This window comes from Diaphorina citri, unplaced genomic scaffold (genome assembly GCF_000475195.1).
Source record: "Diaphorina citri unplaced genomic scaffold, Diaci psyllid genome assembly version 1.1 scaffold3943, whole genome shotgun sequence".
NCBI classification, from domain to species: Eukaryota; Metazoa; Arthropoda; class Insecta; order Hemiptera; family Psyllidae; genus Diaphorina; species Diaphorina citri.
Genome location: NW_007381342.1, coordinates 351 through 14,047, shown reverse-complemented (window position 1 = coordinate 14,047; position 13,697 = coordinate 351). Strand labels below are relative to the sequence as shown.

The window sequence follows — 13,697 nt, the reverse complement described above, 5'->3', positions numbered from 1 at the left end:
AGTCGTTGTCACAGTGATTTCTCTGTGTTCTCTCAAAACAATGGGTCTCATTTGTAATTTTACTTCTACATGTTTAGTTTCATTTTCACCTCAATTCGACTGCAAAACAACCTTTAATCATTAATAATTAAGTTATTCTTTACTTACTCAGGTTTGTTTTCTAGAGGACCTGTCAAGGATTGGACACCCAATTTTCTCGTCACACGAAAAAATATTGACCTGCCTGATTAGCTCATAAGGTGAATCATTGTTTGTTACTCATTTGATTGATTTAAGTGGAAAAAAAATCAATTATTTTGCTCCGTTTGACTGTTCTCTTGGTTTATGCGTTTCAGGCCAACCGAAATACAAGTAAACCAAGCTATGCCAGCAGCTCCACCAATGATCGGCCCAGCTCATATGCTCCAAACGCCGCAAACGAACGTACCCAACCGAACAGCAGTGAGAGACCAACCAGTTCCTATCTGAGTAACGACCGGCTTTCGAATTCATTCGGGTGTGCCAATCACCGATCGACTATCAGTTCGCCATTTTCGTCTGGACTAAATCATCCCAAGGATCGGCCAACTTCCAATAATGTAAGAATTTCAAGTCTGACTTTCTAGGGTGAAGGAAAGACATTTTATTACTTTCTATTACTAATCGAGTAATCGCTATTCTAGTAATGAGAAAGTATTGCAAACGGTTCAACTTTTCAAATTAATTATTTGATATTTGGTCTCCTTGGGCAGATATGATTCCATCCCTGAAAATCACTAGATAAAATTCACAAAGAGTATTCAGTTCCAACAAGAACAACCGTTCTTTAATATCAAATTTTCTTTTTGATTCAATTTAAATTTGAACTCATAAGCCATTAGGAATTTTATTTATTTATTTATTATTATTATTTTAGGAGGTTTGACAGAGGGAACTGTAACTGCTATGGTCTTATCGTCCCGAAATCGAAGAGTTTATTTTTGAAAGAACTTAATTAATCATATTTTGTTTGATATCCTACGTACGTAGGTACTTAATCATGTACTGCACTGCACGCTTGGCAGATTAAACACATGAAATATGTAGGTAGATGGAAATTCAAAATGGGCACGGGAAAAATCGTTCGCATTCTAATTTTCTCTTGTCAATCATTGTTATTTTCAGTATGGCGGAGACAATAAGTTCATCCCCACCAGAGCTTCAAGCAATACAAACTTCACATTGTCGCCCAAAGCCAAAGAGGAACCGCAACCCCCCACCAGGAAAACTTATGGCAGTGGTGTTGCTTCTATACGAGACAAATATTCAAGCGATACTGCTGAGTCCCGGGTGAAATCTCCAGAGCCTCCAGCAGACAAACCAAAAGTATCCCGTTTCCTTCAGAAATCTCAATTTGCCAATCCGAAGAGTGTCATTGAGAGAGTGACATTCGATCTGGCAAAGACAGAGAATAAATTTCCTGAGAAGAAAATCAAGATGGTGACGCGTGCCACATCTCCCTCGCCACCCTCTAACTCTGTGTTTCTAAGACAAAGACGTGCTGATCTAGAGAAAACTATTGAGACTGAGGTGACTAGAAGTAAAAAATATTGTAGTATGCGGAGTACAGAGATGCAGACAGATGAACATCCGCCTGCCCCTCCCCCTCCTCCTCCCACTACAGTGAGAACCTCCTCCTGGAATAACAGGTTCAGTACAAGCCCCGCCTCTACCTATTCTCCTAGCGCCTCCCCTGCTGGTTCTCGCTTCTCTAGTAACACACCTAGTAGACTGAGCAGTAGCTATAGTTATGCCAGACCCTCCGACCTTCCCATCCGTAGCTCCTCTATGAAACCTAGTGACTTCACCAAAGAATCCAGTCCTGCTCCGAGATCTCCAAGACTTACTAGCTATAAATCCGACAGTCCCACGAGTCCAACCCCGTCCAAATTTAGTTATACGCGTAACGATAGCAGCCCTATTGATTCCAAACCGAGACTAGCATTTAGTTATACACCTCGTAGTGGAGACATTTCACCCAAGATACCGGAACCTCCCCCAGCACCTTTGAGAACTGTCAGCATTGGCGTGACGGCTGCCAAACCTCCACAGTCCCCTCGGTCTGCCACTTCTGGAGGAAACCCCAAACTAGTCAGCATTGATAGTCCTGAGTTTCGAGAAGCTCATATGTTGGAACTTAGCAATTCTATTAGTAAACTCAACCTAGACCAAAGCCAAAACATTGTGAAGACAGCCACCACAGAACCTAGCAGTAGCAGTGAGGAGGAAGAAGAGGATAGTAGTTATAGTACAGAGGAAGAAAACCAAGATGAAGAAGAACCAGAAGAAATGTTCAAAGCGCATGCGTATAGTCTCATACAGGAATTTGCAAAGTCGGTAGACAAACCACCGATAGCCAATAGTAATTCAGATCCGCGTAGTGTTATCGTGCGTGCGTTGGCTCCCGTGGCTGGCGTGAAACTATCAGGAGAATCCAGTAATGAGGAGAGTCACAAGATGAGTCGCTCTAGCAGTCCCTCCTACCATGATGCCAGTGACCATAGCAAGACTGAAAGCTTGTCCTTGCAGAAGTCTAAGAGCAAGAGTTCGATGGCCTCTGCTAAACAAAGTGATTCCTCTAGCTCAGAGAATGCTCGACAATATCTCAACATTCCGCAACGCGACATTCCAAAGCATTTCAACATCCGCAAGTTTGACTCGAGTGAGAATAATTCCTGGGCACAGAGAACTTCCCCTGAGGCGAAACGATGTCCTTCACCGCGCGCGATCAACTCTACAGACGTGTCCTGGGGCTCTTCATCTGAACAGGAGAAATCTCTTGAACAACCTCCAATACAACAAAACTACTCCATGTCCAGGATGGATTCCAATCAGAACATCTGGTGGAATGAGTTGAAAGATCTGCAGAATGACTCTAAGCAAGTGAACAATGAAGTGGCAGGATTTCGCATTCGAAAAATGGACTCTACGCATGAACCTTGGTGGAGTAATGACGAATCAACTCAACAACAACAACAACAGCAGCAAGCTGATCAGGACATGAAACCTGCACCGTTCACCCTACGCAAGATGGATTCCAGTGATGTTCCATGGTGGGTAGAACAGAAACAACAGAGCCCGAATGAACTAAAACCACAAAACACGGATCAAGCAGATTCTGACCGAAGCACGGCCGAGTTGAATCAATATTACATGAACCGAGCCAATCACTCTGACTCGGACAAAGCGGGCAACGACATCTGGTGGTCGGAAGACAAAAGGAACTATCCAGAGTCCGGCATTGGTGATACACCGTCGGGGGAGAAGTGTTGGTGGCTGGAAGGAAATGAGCAAGAGGAAGATCAGGCGGATGTGGCCAAGTTGGAGAGCTATGATAGGACGAGTAAGAAGCAGTACCTGATCACGAGGATAGAGTCTGGGGAGAGAGCCTGGTGGATGGGACCAGAGGAGAAGGAACCACCTCGTCGTAAGTAATCAGTTGTTTCAGATAAATAAGATATGTATAAACCAGGGGGTGGCTACTAACCTTACCTAGCTTCAGGAGCCGCAATCTCATAAAGCCGATTCGGGGCGAGCTACTCCACAGGCGAATTTTTGAAAATTTTGGTCTACAATCTCCCCCGGTTTATTTTGTAAAATGTACTCCCCATAATTTGTCAAAATATATGAGACCTTGGTTAGACTGCGGGGGAAAAGGGACTTTTCAGTCCTATCCCAGCAGGATAAACAAGGTATATTATATAAGAATTCTGATATTCAGAAAAAAAAGTAAAAATAATAATAGTAAAAATCAAAAGGTATGAACCATGGTTAGAGAGCCTAAGGCTCCGAGTGGTCTTTTTGTGGATCTCTTAGTGTACTCCCCATAATTTGTCAAAATATATGAGACCTTGGTTAGACTGCGGGGGAAAAGGGACTTTTCAGTCCTATCCCAGCAGGATAATAATATCCCCTATCTATTTTTCTGAATTGGGGATAGAATAAAATACTACATTTCAAGGTTATTTTGCCTTTTCAGAGGATCCGATTTCAGTGAAATTTTGCAAACTTGGTTAACACCTAAAGGACATTTGCTCATTAAATTTACCCTCTGGTTCCAAGGTTAGAAGTTCACACACCAGCGTCATTGTGGCTGCCAGAGTCTGGAGGTAGAAACAGTGGAATGTTAAGACGGATGGACAATAGTTCGACTCATTGTACTATGTACTTTTGTACTTACACCATTTTTAGAAATTTTGGATTTTACAATGTGTTGAAAATGTTTGTCAAATGTAATCAAAAACGTGCTAACCGTTTGAGGTCGCATTGACAGATCGAACCTGGCATGTCTTCGGTCAACTATAGGAATCATTTTAAGAAAATGAGATTTTAAGAATGTATGTAGATTGACAATTAATCTTAATAGCCATGTATTCTAATATGGTATTTTAATAATTAGTTCCTCCTTTACCTTCCGCTTAACTCCATACACAAAAAGCCTAATCTGAGGTTTAGGTGTAAGAGCTAGACAGCCCTAAAGAATGGATTAAGCTTCTACGAAATGACATGTCAAACAGAGGTATTTGCTGAATTTAATCGAAATTGTGCGAACCGTTTAAGAATTTATGAGAGATAATGGAGTCAAAACATGGACTTCTCTTCGTTCGGTCAATTATTCTAAAGGGAATGAGAGCATTTTAAGGGAATGAGATTAGGTATGATTAAGTATGTAGTATTATTGCTTTGATAAGGCTGAATTTCCTCCTCACCTTACACAAATGGCCGGCAGCAATGGCCACAAATTCTGCAATGTCCACTTTACCCCTATAGTGTCTCAATAGGAGCATGCGGTCCAAGTCACCCTTGTTTAGGGTAAGTCCTAGCCACTTCTCGTACAGTAGGGGGGTGGGGACATAGCCTTCCCGACCCAGCTGAAATCATAGAGGTTTCCATGAGAACGTTCGCCCCAAACGAGGGACTATGCTGGTCACAAATACCGTTACTCGTATATAGAATAAAATTAATTAAACTTGGATTAGAGCCCCTTTAGAACGGTATAAGAATGCACTCGACAATTAAGTCACTCGATAACTAAACGGCTAAGTATTTTTTAGACCAAATAGACCATGTCCACTTTACCCCTATAGTGTCTCAATAGGAGCATGCGGTCCAAGTCACCCTTGTTTAGGGTAAGTCCTAGCCACTTCTCGTACAGAAGGGGGGTGGGGACATAGCCTTCCCGACCCAGCTGAAATCATAGAGGTTTCCAAATGTTTGAGAATATACGCCCCAAGCGAGGGACTAGCCTGGTCACAAATGCGAAAAAAATAAAATCAATTAAACTTGGACTAGAGCCCCTTTAGAACGGAATAAGAATGCACTCAACATATTTTTTTAACATTGTTTTTATTTGTGGCATTTGTAGGTACTAAATTTTATTTTTACTAAAAATATTTTTTACTACTCGATAACTAAATGGCTAAATATTTTTTGGACCATAGACCAAAACACTTGCCTTTGTGTTGGCTCATAATTTTAAACCAAATTTTATACGCTGCCACACTTGCTACATCGAATGATCCATCATTTATTAGGACTTTGGGCTGCTTTTACTGCGGAGCAACTCTCGCGACTAGTACCTTCTAGAACCCAAGTCGAACCGTGGGCCGATTTTTCTGCAGAACAAAGTCCACCGCTAGTCCACCTTCTGGAACCCAATTTTAACCCCGTTTTACCTGGTTGATACCTGTCTCACCTGATTGATAAGAACATGTAAGAATCCCGGCGTAAAACTCCCAGGGCCGGCAAACAGGGGGAACTCCAGGTGTTTCTTAACGGGGGGCACCAGGCCCTGATGCATGCACTTGAAATAGTAGGCGGACCAAGTGAGTAGGTCGTGCGGCTGAGTCCGAATTGCGGCTTTAATGTATTGCTTGAGGACGAGCGGCAACTGCGGCGGAATGAGGATCTGCGGCGCTTGATAAATCCAGTTCATACCTGCGGCAAAAAATAAACAGAATTTCAGCCGGTTTCATGACTTTTCTTACTATCTTCTTCTTATTCTTCGCCTTTTCCTGTGTACAGACGGGGTCGGCGTTTTTCGTCAGCCTCTCAATCAGTCCTAACTAGGGTGATTGCTACTATAGGGTAAGGAAATGAACTAGTATCAGGACGAGCGGCAACTGCGGCGGAATGAGGATCTGCGGCGCTTGATAAATCCAGTTCATACCTGCGGCAAAAAATAAACAGAATTTCATCCGGTTACATGACTTTTCTTACTATCTTCTTCTTATTCTTCGCCTTTTCCCGTGTACAGACGGGGTCGGCGTTTTTCGTCAGCCTCTCAATCAGTCTTGACGAGGGTGATTGCTTTGGGCTGACATTTGGTTTTGGCTACAACTTTGCTTGGTTTGGCTACAACAATTACTTTCCTTACTATAGGGTAAGGAAATGAACTAGTATTTGTTGTATGTTCCGGGGCATAACGTAGCCATCTTGTTTTTGTGCCATGACAAGCATGAAGCTGAGTACCTGCTCGATCTGCCACTGGGAGATCTTGGGTCCGATCCCTGGTACATGGTACCGAAGAAGGATCTCGCCTGTGAAACAAAACGGCAAACTTTAAGAAAACGAAATGTAAATAACCCTCTCGTGATCACTTGTGTAGTCAGCAAATTTGTCAGTGAAATATTGTAAGACTTAAAATTAATAGATATTCAGTTAATTGTAGACCTTAAATCCCTGTATTGCCCTAAATAGCGGAACTTTGGTCCGGAATAACGGCCGAACCGTACCTTTCAAAGATTTGGCGTTAAATAGCGGCCGAACCGTACATTGCTAGAGGTCCGGCCCGCGGACTTTTGTGATCATCATTAATTATGTAAGCTGTCTGCAAAATTTGAGCGACCTGTGGCTAAAGGTAAAGTTGTGAGCAGCGCTAGTTCCTTTCCCTCGGAGCCTCATTCGTTTAGTTCCTTACCTATCGTTTTCAACGTGATTCGGCTCTGATCATCCGTGCGGCTGAGGTCACTTTCCCCCTGACTTTCCTCCACTCCTTCTCCCCCAGCCTCCCCCTCCCTCACGTCCTGGAGTGACCCGTAATGTAGAAGTTCACTAGGTACCCGGTCCACGTCTGAGTACTGACACACATCGGCCTCACACGGGCCACTCCTCAGAGATGGGACCTCGTGGTCGATTTCGGCCTCCATTTTGGGCAACGCCACCAGAGACTGGACGGAACCTAGCTCTGAAATAGGTACAAAAGGAATTTTTCAATGTGTAAGAACAACTATAAAAGATATGGCACTTTTTACTGGTCTCTGCTCCTTTTCTCAAGATACAATGTACCCAAGAAGACCTCATTACAGCAAATAACACCAATATCAAGACTCAAGACTGCAACACTGGCTCAACATATGAAAATGGTTCTTCCGGACATGGAAAGTCAGTAGGTAATGAGTAGCAAACTCGCAAACTAGTGGTGACAGAATTCTTAGAGGAGGCTTTTAGTAATGCTGTGATATCCACAAAAATTATGAAGAGACTCTCAGCTTCACCACAGTTGATGATTTAGATTTAGCTGATTATAGAGAGGGAGAAGTACAGCTATATTAATGTTACCGTCTAAATTGGCAACAAAAAAAAACAACAACAACAACATTTAGATTTAGAAAATGGTGATCGGACAGCCACCACAGAACCTAGCAGTAGCAGTGAGGAGGAAGAAGAGGATAGTAGTTATAGTACAGAGGAAGAAAACCAAGATGAAGAACCAGAGGAAATGTTCAAAGCGCATGCGTATAGTCTCATACAGGAATTTGCAAAGTCGGTAGACAAACCACCGATAGCCAATAGTAATTCAGATCCGCGTAGTGTTATCGTGCGTGCGTTGGCTCCCGTGGCTGGCGTGAAACTATCAGGAGAATCCAGTAATGAGGAGAGTCACAAGATGAGTCGCTCTAGCAGTCCCTCCTACCATGATGCCAGTGACCATAGCAAGACTGGAAGCTTGTCCTTGCAGAAGTCCTAATGAAAGTATTGCAATCGGTCCAAATTTTCAAAATCGGGGAATGGTTGGAAATATCCGTTTTGGGATCCCCTGATGTCAAAAAAGTCGTTTTTAGCCCATGGCCAGAGGTATCCGGCTGTTTGCCGTGACATATCCTGGACATGTCCACACATGAGGACATTGACAGTGATCCTTCCTCTTCCTCTCCCAGGATGTCGGATTCCACAGTTTGGAAATGTTTCCGAATGAAATCTGAAGAAGAAGGAAGAGGAAAATAGGTTTTGAACGTACATTCAAATCTACGAGACAACTCTTGTTTTATGCTTGGCACATTGCATAGTCGATTAGTTTCCAGGCGTTCATTAGTTTTCTAAATACTCTTTTAACTCTGTTAGTGGTTCCTCAGAGATATGCGGCTGATTGCGGTGGTGGACTTCAAATATGGAGATTGGTGGTTCGAGTCCAAATCAAGTCATGAAATTTATCGAGTTGTATTTAGTGGGGAACAAAATTTGTGACACTTAATAATCAATTTTGAAAGGAATTATATTTCTTTCAAAGATAAATTTAAATTTCATACCTACCTCGAATTTCTGGTGAAACCCCATCTGGTATGGACCATAGCTTGGACTCTCGCTCCCCGAATGGTAGAATGATATCCTGAACCACGATCTCATCTTGTCTGGCCTGAAGAGATAAAGAGGGAAAGGGTATAAATAACATAGCTAGCACCTATTAAACTCCCAAGTTCCAAGAACAGCTGGCTTTCTCCTATCCCGTCTTCCTTCCCTCTTCGATTTCGGGACAATAAGACCTTGGCAGTTGAAGTCCTCTCTATCAAACCTCTTTTAAAAAATCACTTGAAAAGAAAATTGATCAAACAAGTTCAAATTGTCCAGAAATGGACTGAAGGAAGTACCGTCTGGGTACAATTTAGTTGTTTCATTAAACTTGGATTAGAGTAAACCAGGGGGTGGCTACTAACCTTACCTAGCTTCGGGAGCCGCAATCCCATAAAGCCGATTCGGGGCGAGCCACTCCACGGGCGAATTTTTGAAAATTTTGCTCTACTTACAATCTTCAGAATTCAGTCTCATATGGACCATGGTTAGAGAGCCTAAGCCTCCGAGTGGTCTTTTGTGAATCTCTTAAATAGGGGGAACTAACTTCGAATTTTCTACCCCCAACGAGTCTTCTGTTTTTCGTTTCAGCTCAGCCGCCCACCATTACAACCAGCGCCCCCGAGGACCCCACTGACGAAGTGGAAGAGGAAGAACCTCTCATAGATCAGCTGCTGGCTTCCTACAGGACTCAGAGTCCAGTGTCCCGGGATCAGTACAACTTCATCGGGCGTCATAAGAATATTGACGAGTTGCTAGGCAACGAGGTGCCTCCTCCTGCTGCCCCTGTTACACCACAATCATCGGATGATGGTAGGTTTCCCTCTTTGAAGAGGTTTCATAGAGGGACCTGTAACTGCTAAGGTCTTATCGTCCTGAAATCGAAGAGAGAATGAACAGGATAGGAGAAAGCCAGCCGTTCCGAGAACGAACATTATACCATCAGGATAAAATCCTCCCCGGGCGGGAATCGAACCCGCGGCCTAGCGCTTACAAGACAGACGCGCTACCAATCGAGCTAACTAGGTTGGATAATCATATCTATGTTATGTTTAGGCTGCTGTGGTAAAGGGACTTTTTAGTCTCATTTGGGCAAGATAAACAAAATATATTCCATTCTATTCTGTCTTTTGCAGAAGGTGATGGTTATGCGGGCAACAAAGTAAACCTGGACGATGTGAAAATTCACGATAGTACTCCACAGACTTCTACTATTCATCACAACAACATCCATAAGGTAAGAATTTTTTTATCTTTGGGACTTTTAAATCATACATATCTTTGACTCTTCAAACGCATATATCTTGGTCCAGTTGGTAGTCTGTACTTTTCGAGACTTTGAATATTCTATGCTTAATACTTCTCACCTTTAATAATTCTTCCCGCCTTTAAAACACAACATCTATTAATGTTTTTGTGACTATATCTTCGATCTCTTGTAACTCAAAATTCCTTTTCAAATCTCACATCCCCTGAGTTCAGACTGTTATAGTTGAAATTCACCGTTTTGTCCAAAGATATCTTACATCTTTATTATGCTCAACACTTCCCAGCTTCAAAACTACATTATCTATTATTTAATGCTCCAAAACCATCTACCTTTAAGCTCTCAAAAATCACCCATCTTTAAGATCTTCCATCCCTTCTAACTCTTCAAAACCTCACATCCCCCGAGTTCAAACTATTATAGTTGGAATCATCCGCTTTGTCCGAAGAGATGGACTCTTCCAGTTTGTCCAGTGGCGGACAGTTGCGGTGTTGTATATTCCGGGGCATAACGTAGCCATCTTGTTTTTGTGCCATGACAAGCATGAAGCTGAGTACCTGCTCGATCTGCCACTGGGGGATCTTGGGTCCGATCCCTGGTACATGGTAACGAAGAAGGATCTCGCCTGTGAAACAAAACGGCAAACTTTAAGAAAACGAAAATATAAATAACCCTCTCGTCATCACTTGTGTAGTCAGCAAATTAATAGATATTCAGTGAATTGTAGACCTTAAATCCCTGTATAGCCCTAAATAGCGGAACTTCGGTTCGGAATAACGGCCGAACCGTACCTTTCAAAGATTTGGCGTTAAATAGCGGCCGAACCGTACATTTCTCGAGGTCCGGCCCGCGGACTTTTGTGATCATCATTAATTATGGAAGCTGTCTGCAAAATTTGAGCGACCTGTGGCTAAAGGTAAAGTTGTGAGCAGCGCTAGTTCCTTTCCCTCGGAGCCTCATTCGTTTAGTTCCTTACCTATCGTTTTCAACGTGATTCGGCTCTGATCATCCGTGCGGCTGAGGTCACTTTCCCCCTGACTTTCCTCCACTCCTTCTCCCCCAGCCTCCCCCTCCCTCACGTCCTGGAGTGACCCGTAATGTAAAAGTTCACTAGGTACCCGGTCCACGTCTGAGTACTGACACACATCGGCCTCACACGGGCCACTCCTCAGAGATGGAACCTCGTGGTCGATTTCGGCTTCCATTTTGGGCAACGCCACCAGAGACTGGACGGAACCTAGCTCTGAAATACAAAAGGAATTTTTAAATGCGTAAGAACAACTATAAAAGATATGGCACTTTTACTGGTCTCTGCTACTTTTCTCGAGATACAATGTACCCAAGAAGACCTCATTACAGCAAATAACACCAATATCAAGACTGCAACACTGGCTCAACATATGACAATGGTTCTTCCGGACATGGAAAGTCAGTAGGTAATGAGTAGCAACCTAGCAAACAAGTGGTGACAGAATTCTTAGAGGAGGCTTTTAGTAATGCTGTGATATCCACAAAAATTATGAAGAGACTCTCAGCTTCACCACAGTTGATGATTTAAATTTAGCTGATTATAGAGAGGGAGAAGTACAGCTATGTTAATGTTACCGTCTAAATTGGCAACAATAATAATAACAACAACAACAACAACAACAACAACAACAACAACAACAACAACAACAACAACAACAACAACAACAACAACATTTGGATTTAGAAAATGGTGATCAAATGACTTGGATCTTACCGAAAGATTGCTTCGGAGTCTCTGGTTTCGCCTCAGCTTTCTGTTCTTCTGGACTGACAGCATTTTCCTCAGTTGGTGTCACCACATCTTCTACTTCATTTTCTTGGTTCTCCTCGACGTGTAGGTTTTCACTTGGTGCGTTTTCCGAGCAGACATCCAGCGTGAAGTGGTCCTGTAGATTGCATTGATCGTCCCAAACCTGAAAGGGAAGTATGATTCAAGTTGCAGTTGCTTGGCAATTGTTTGATAACATCATGCCAAATCAGAAGATATGTGATGCTATTTCTTGAAGAAAATGCACGTGATCGTAAAATTTGGGTAAAAAGTAAAAAAGTACATCAGACCAAAAAATAAAATATTACGAAATTTGGTATGGATAAATCCAAAGGCTTACGAATTAGGTAATTTTCAATAGGTACTCCAATACAAAAGTCTAGGGGCAACTGCCCGAAAAGATGGGTTAAGCTTCTACTAATCTAGAAACATACTATTCCGTCACTTACCTGTAAGCCATCAGCAGAAACCTGACCATAACTATCCCTCACATAAGGTTCCGGTTGTCCGGGAACTTTCTTTCTTTTCGTCCTCTTTGATTTATCCTTGGCTTCCTCAGAGGTATCCGGCTGTTTGCCGTGACATATCCTGGACATGTCCACACATGAGGACATTGACAGTGATCCTTCCTCTTCCTCTCCCAGAATGTCGGATTCCACGGTTTGGAAATGTTTCCGAATGAAATCTGAAGAAGAAAGAGGAAACTGGGAAATGAGTTTCGAACGAGACAACTGTTGTTTTATGCTTGGCACATTGCATACTCACCTAGTTTCCAGGCGCTCATTAGATTTTAAAATCCTCTTTTGACTTGCCTTCTACCTACACTTCTGTTAGCGATTAGCGCTTTGGTGGACTTCGAATACGGAGGTTTTTGGTTCGAATCCTAATCAAGTCCTAAAATTTATCGAGTGTATTAAGTGGGAACAATATTTGTGACATTTTATAAGTATTTTTTGAAAGGAATTTTATTCTTTTCAATTTCAAAGTAATGACAGTTGGATATTTCATACCTCGGATTTCTGGAGACACCCCGTCTGGTATGGACCATAGCTTGGACTCTCGCTCCCCGAATGGTAGTATGATATCCTGTACCACGATCTCATCTTGTCTGGCCTGAAGAGATAAAGAGGGAAATGGGTATAAATAACATAGCTAGCAACTATTAAACTCCCAAGTTCCAAGAACAGCTGGCTTTCTCCTATCCCGTCTTCCTTCTCTCTTCGATTTCGGGACGATAAGACCTTGGCAGTTAAAGTCCTCTCTATCAAACCTCTTTTAAAAAATCACTTGAAAAGAAAATTGATTAAACAAGTTCAAATTGTCCAGAAATGGACTGAAGGAAGTACCGTCTGGGTACAATTTCCTTACCGGAGCACAATCCAGTTCAGCCAGTAGTGTGTACAGGTGGTTAAACCAGGGTAGCGGGATCTTGGCACATCCACCCTCTGGTTAGAACAGAAACAACAGAGCCCGAATGAACTAAAACCACAAAACACGGATCAAGCAGATTCTGACCGAAGCACGGCCGAGTTGAATCATTATTACATGAACCGAGCCAATCACTCTGACTCGGACAAAGCGGGCAACGAGATCTGGTGGTCGGAAGACAAAAGACAATATTATCCGACATTTTGCAAGCGAAGATATCTGAGAAAGAAAAGCGAAAATGCAATTAAAACAAGCCGTATTTTATTATGTGACTCTTTTGAGTCATCGTACGAAATTTCTCTTTGGAATAGTTTAGATTGGCAGCGGGTGTGATGGCGCCATTACGTCCAAAGAGAAATTTCGTATGATTACTCCAAAAAAAGTCACATAATAAAATGCGGCTATATTCACCGAAAAGTTTTGTCTTGATGGGCAACTCATCTAAACCTGCCTCGGTGGTGTAGTGGTGTAGGTGTAGGATAATTTCGGTGTAGACTTGGAGAGATAAAGAGGGGTAGGATGAAGGAGGGTAACGCCGACCCCAAATAAAATTGGAAAAGGTGCAGTAAACAAGACTAAGAAGTCATACATGCCTGATGGTAGTCATGTTAGGTGCGA

The 13,697-nt window shown here is 42.6% G+C and overlaps 2 protein-coding genes across 2 annotated transcripts; one reads left to right on the top strand and one right to left on the bottom strand.

The window, feature by feature from the left end:
* Nucleotides 1-335: 335 nt before the first annotated feature.
* Nucleotides 336-9,980, top strand: LOC103520687 (serine/arginine repetitive matrix protein 1-like; the record flags this gene model as incomplete). Its single annotated transcript, XM_026831711.1, has 4 exons — nucleotides 336-578; nucleotides 1,144-3,445; nucleotides 9,178-9,399; nucleotides 9,723-9,980. Coding segments are annotated over 4 exons (2,916 nt in total), but the record flags the coding sequence as incomplete, so codon positions are not given.
* Nucleotides 9,981-10,101: 121 nt separating this feature from the next.
* Nucleotides 10,102-13,190, bottom strand: LOC103520686. The gene is made up of 7 exons (XM_008485784.2): nucleotides 13,148-13,190; nucleotides 13,020-13,096; nucleotides 12,662-12,764; nucleotides 12,101-12,336; nucleotides 11,598-11,796; nucleotides 10,830-11,096; nucleotides 10,102-10,478 (listed from the first exon to the last, which is right to left on the bottom strand). Exons 1-7 carry the CDS (start codon nucleotides 13,188-13,190, stop codon nucleotides 10,240-10,242), a joined length of 1,164 nt encoding a protein of 387 aa, XP_008484006.1. The 3' UTR covers nucleotides 10,102-10,239.
* Between the last annotated feature and the right edge of the window lie 507 nt (nucleotides 13,191-13,697).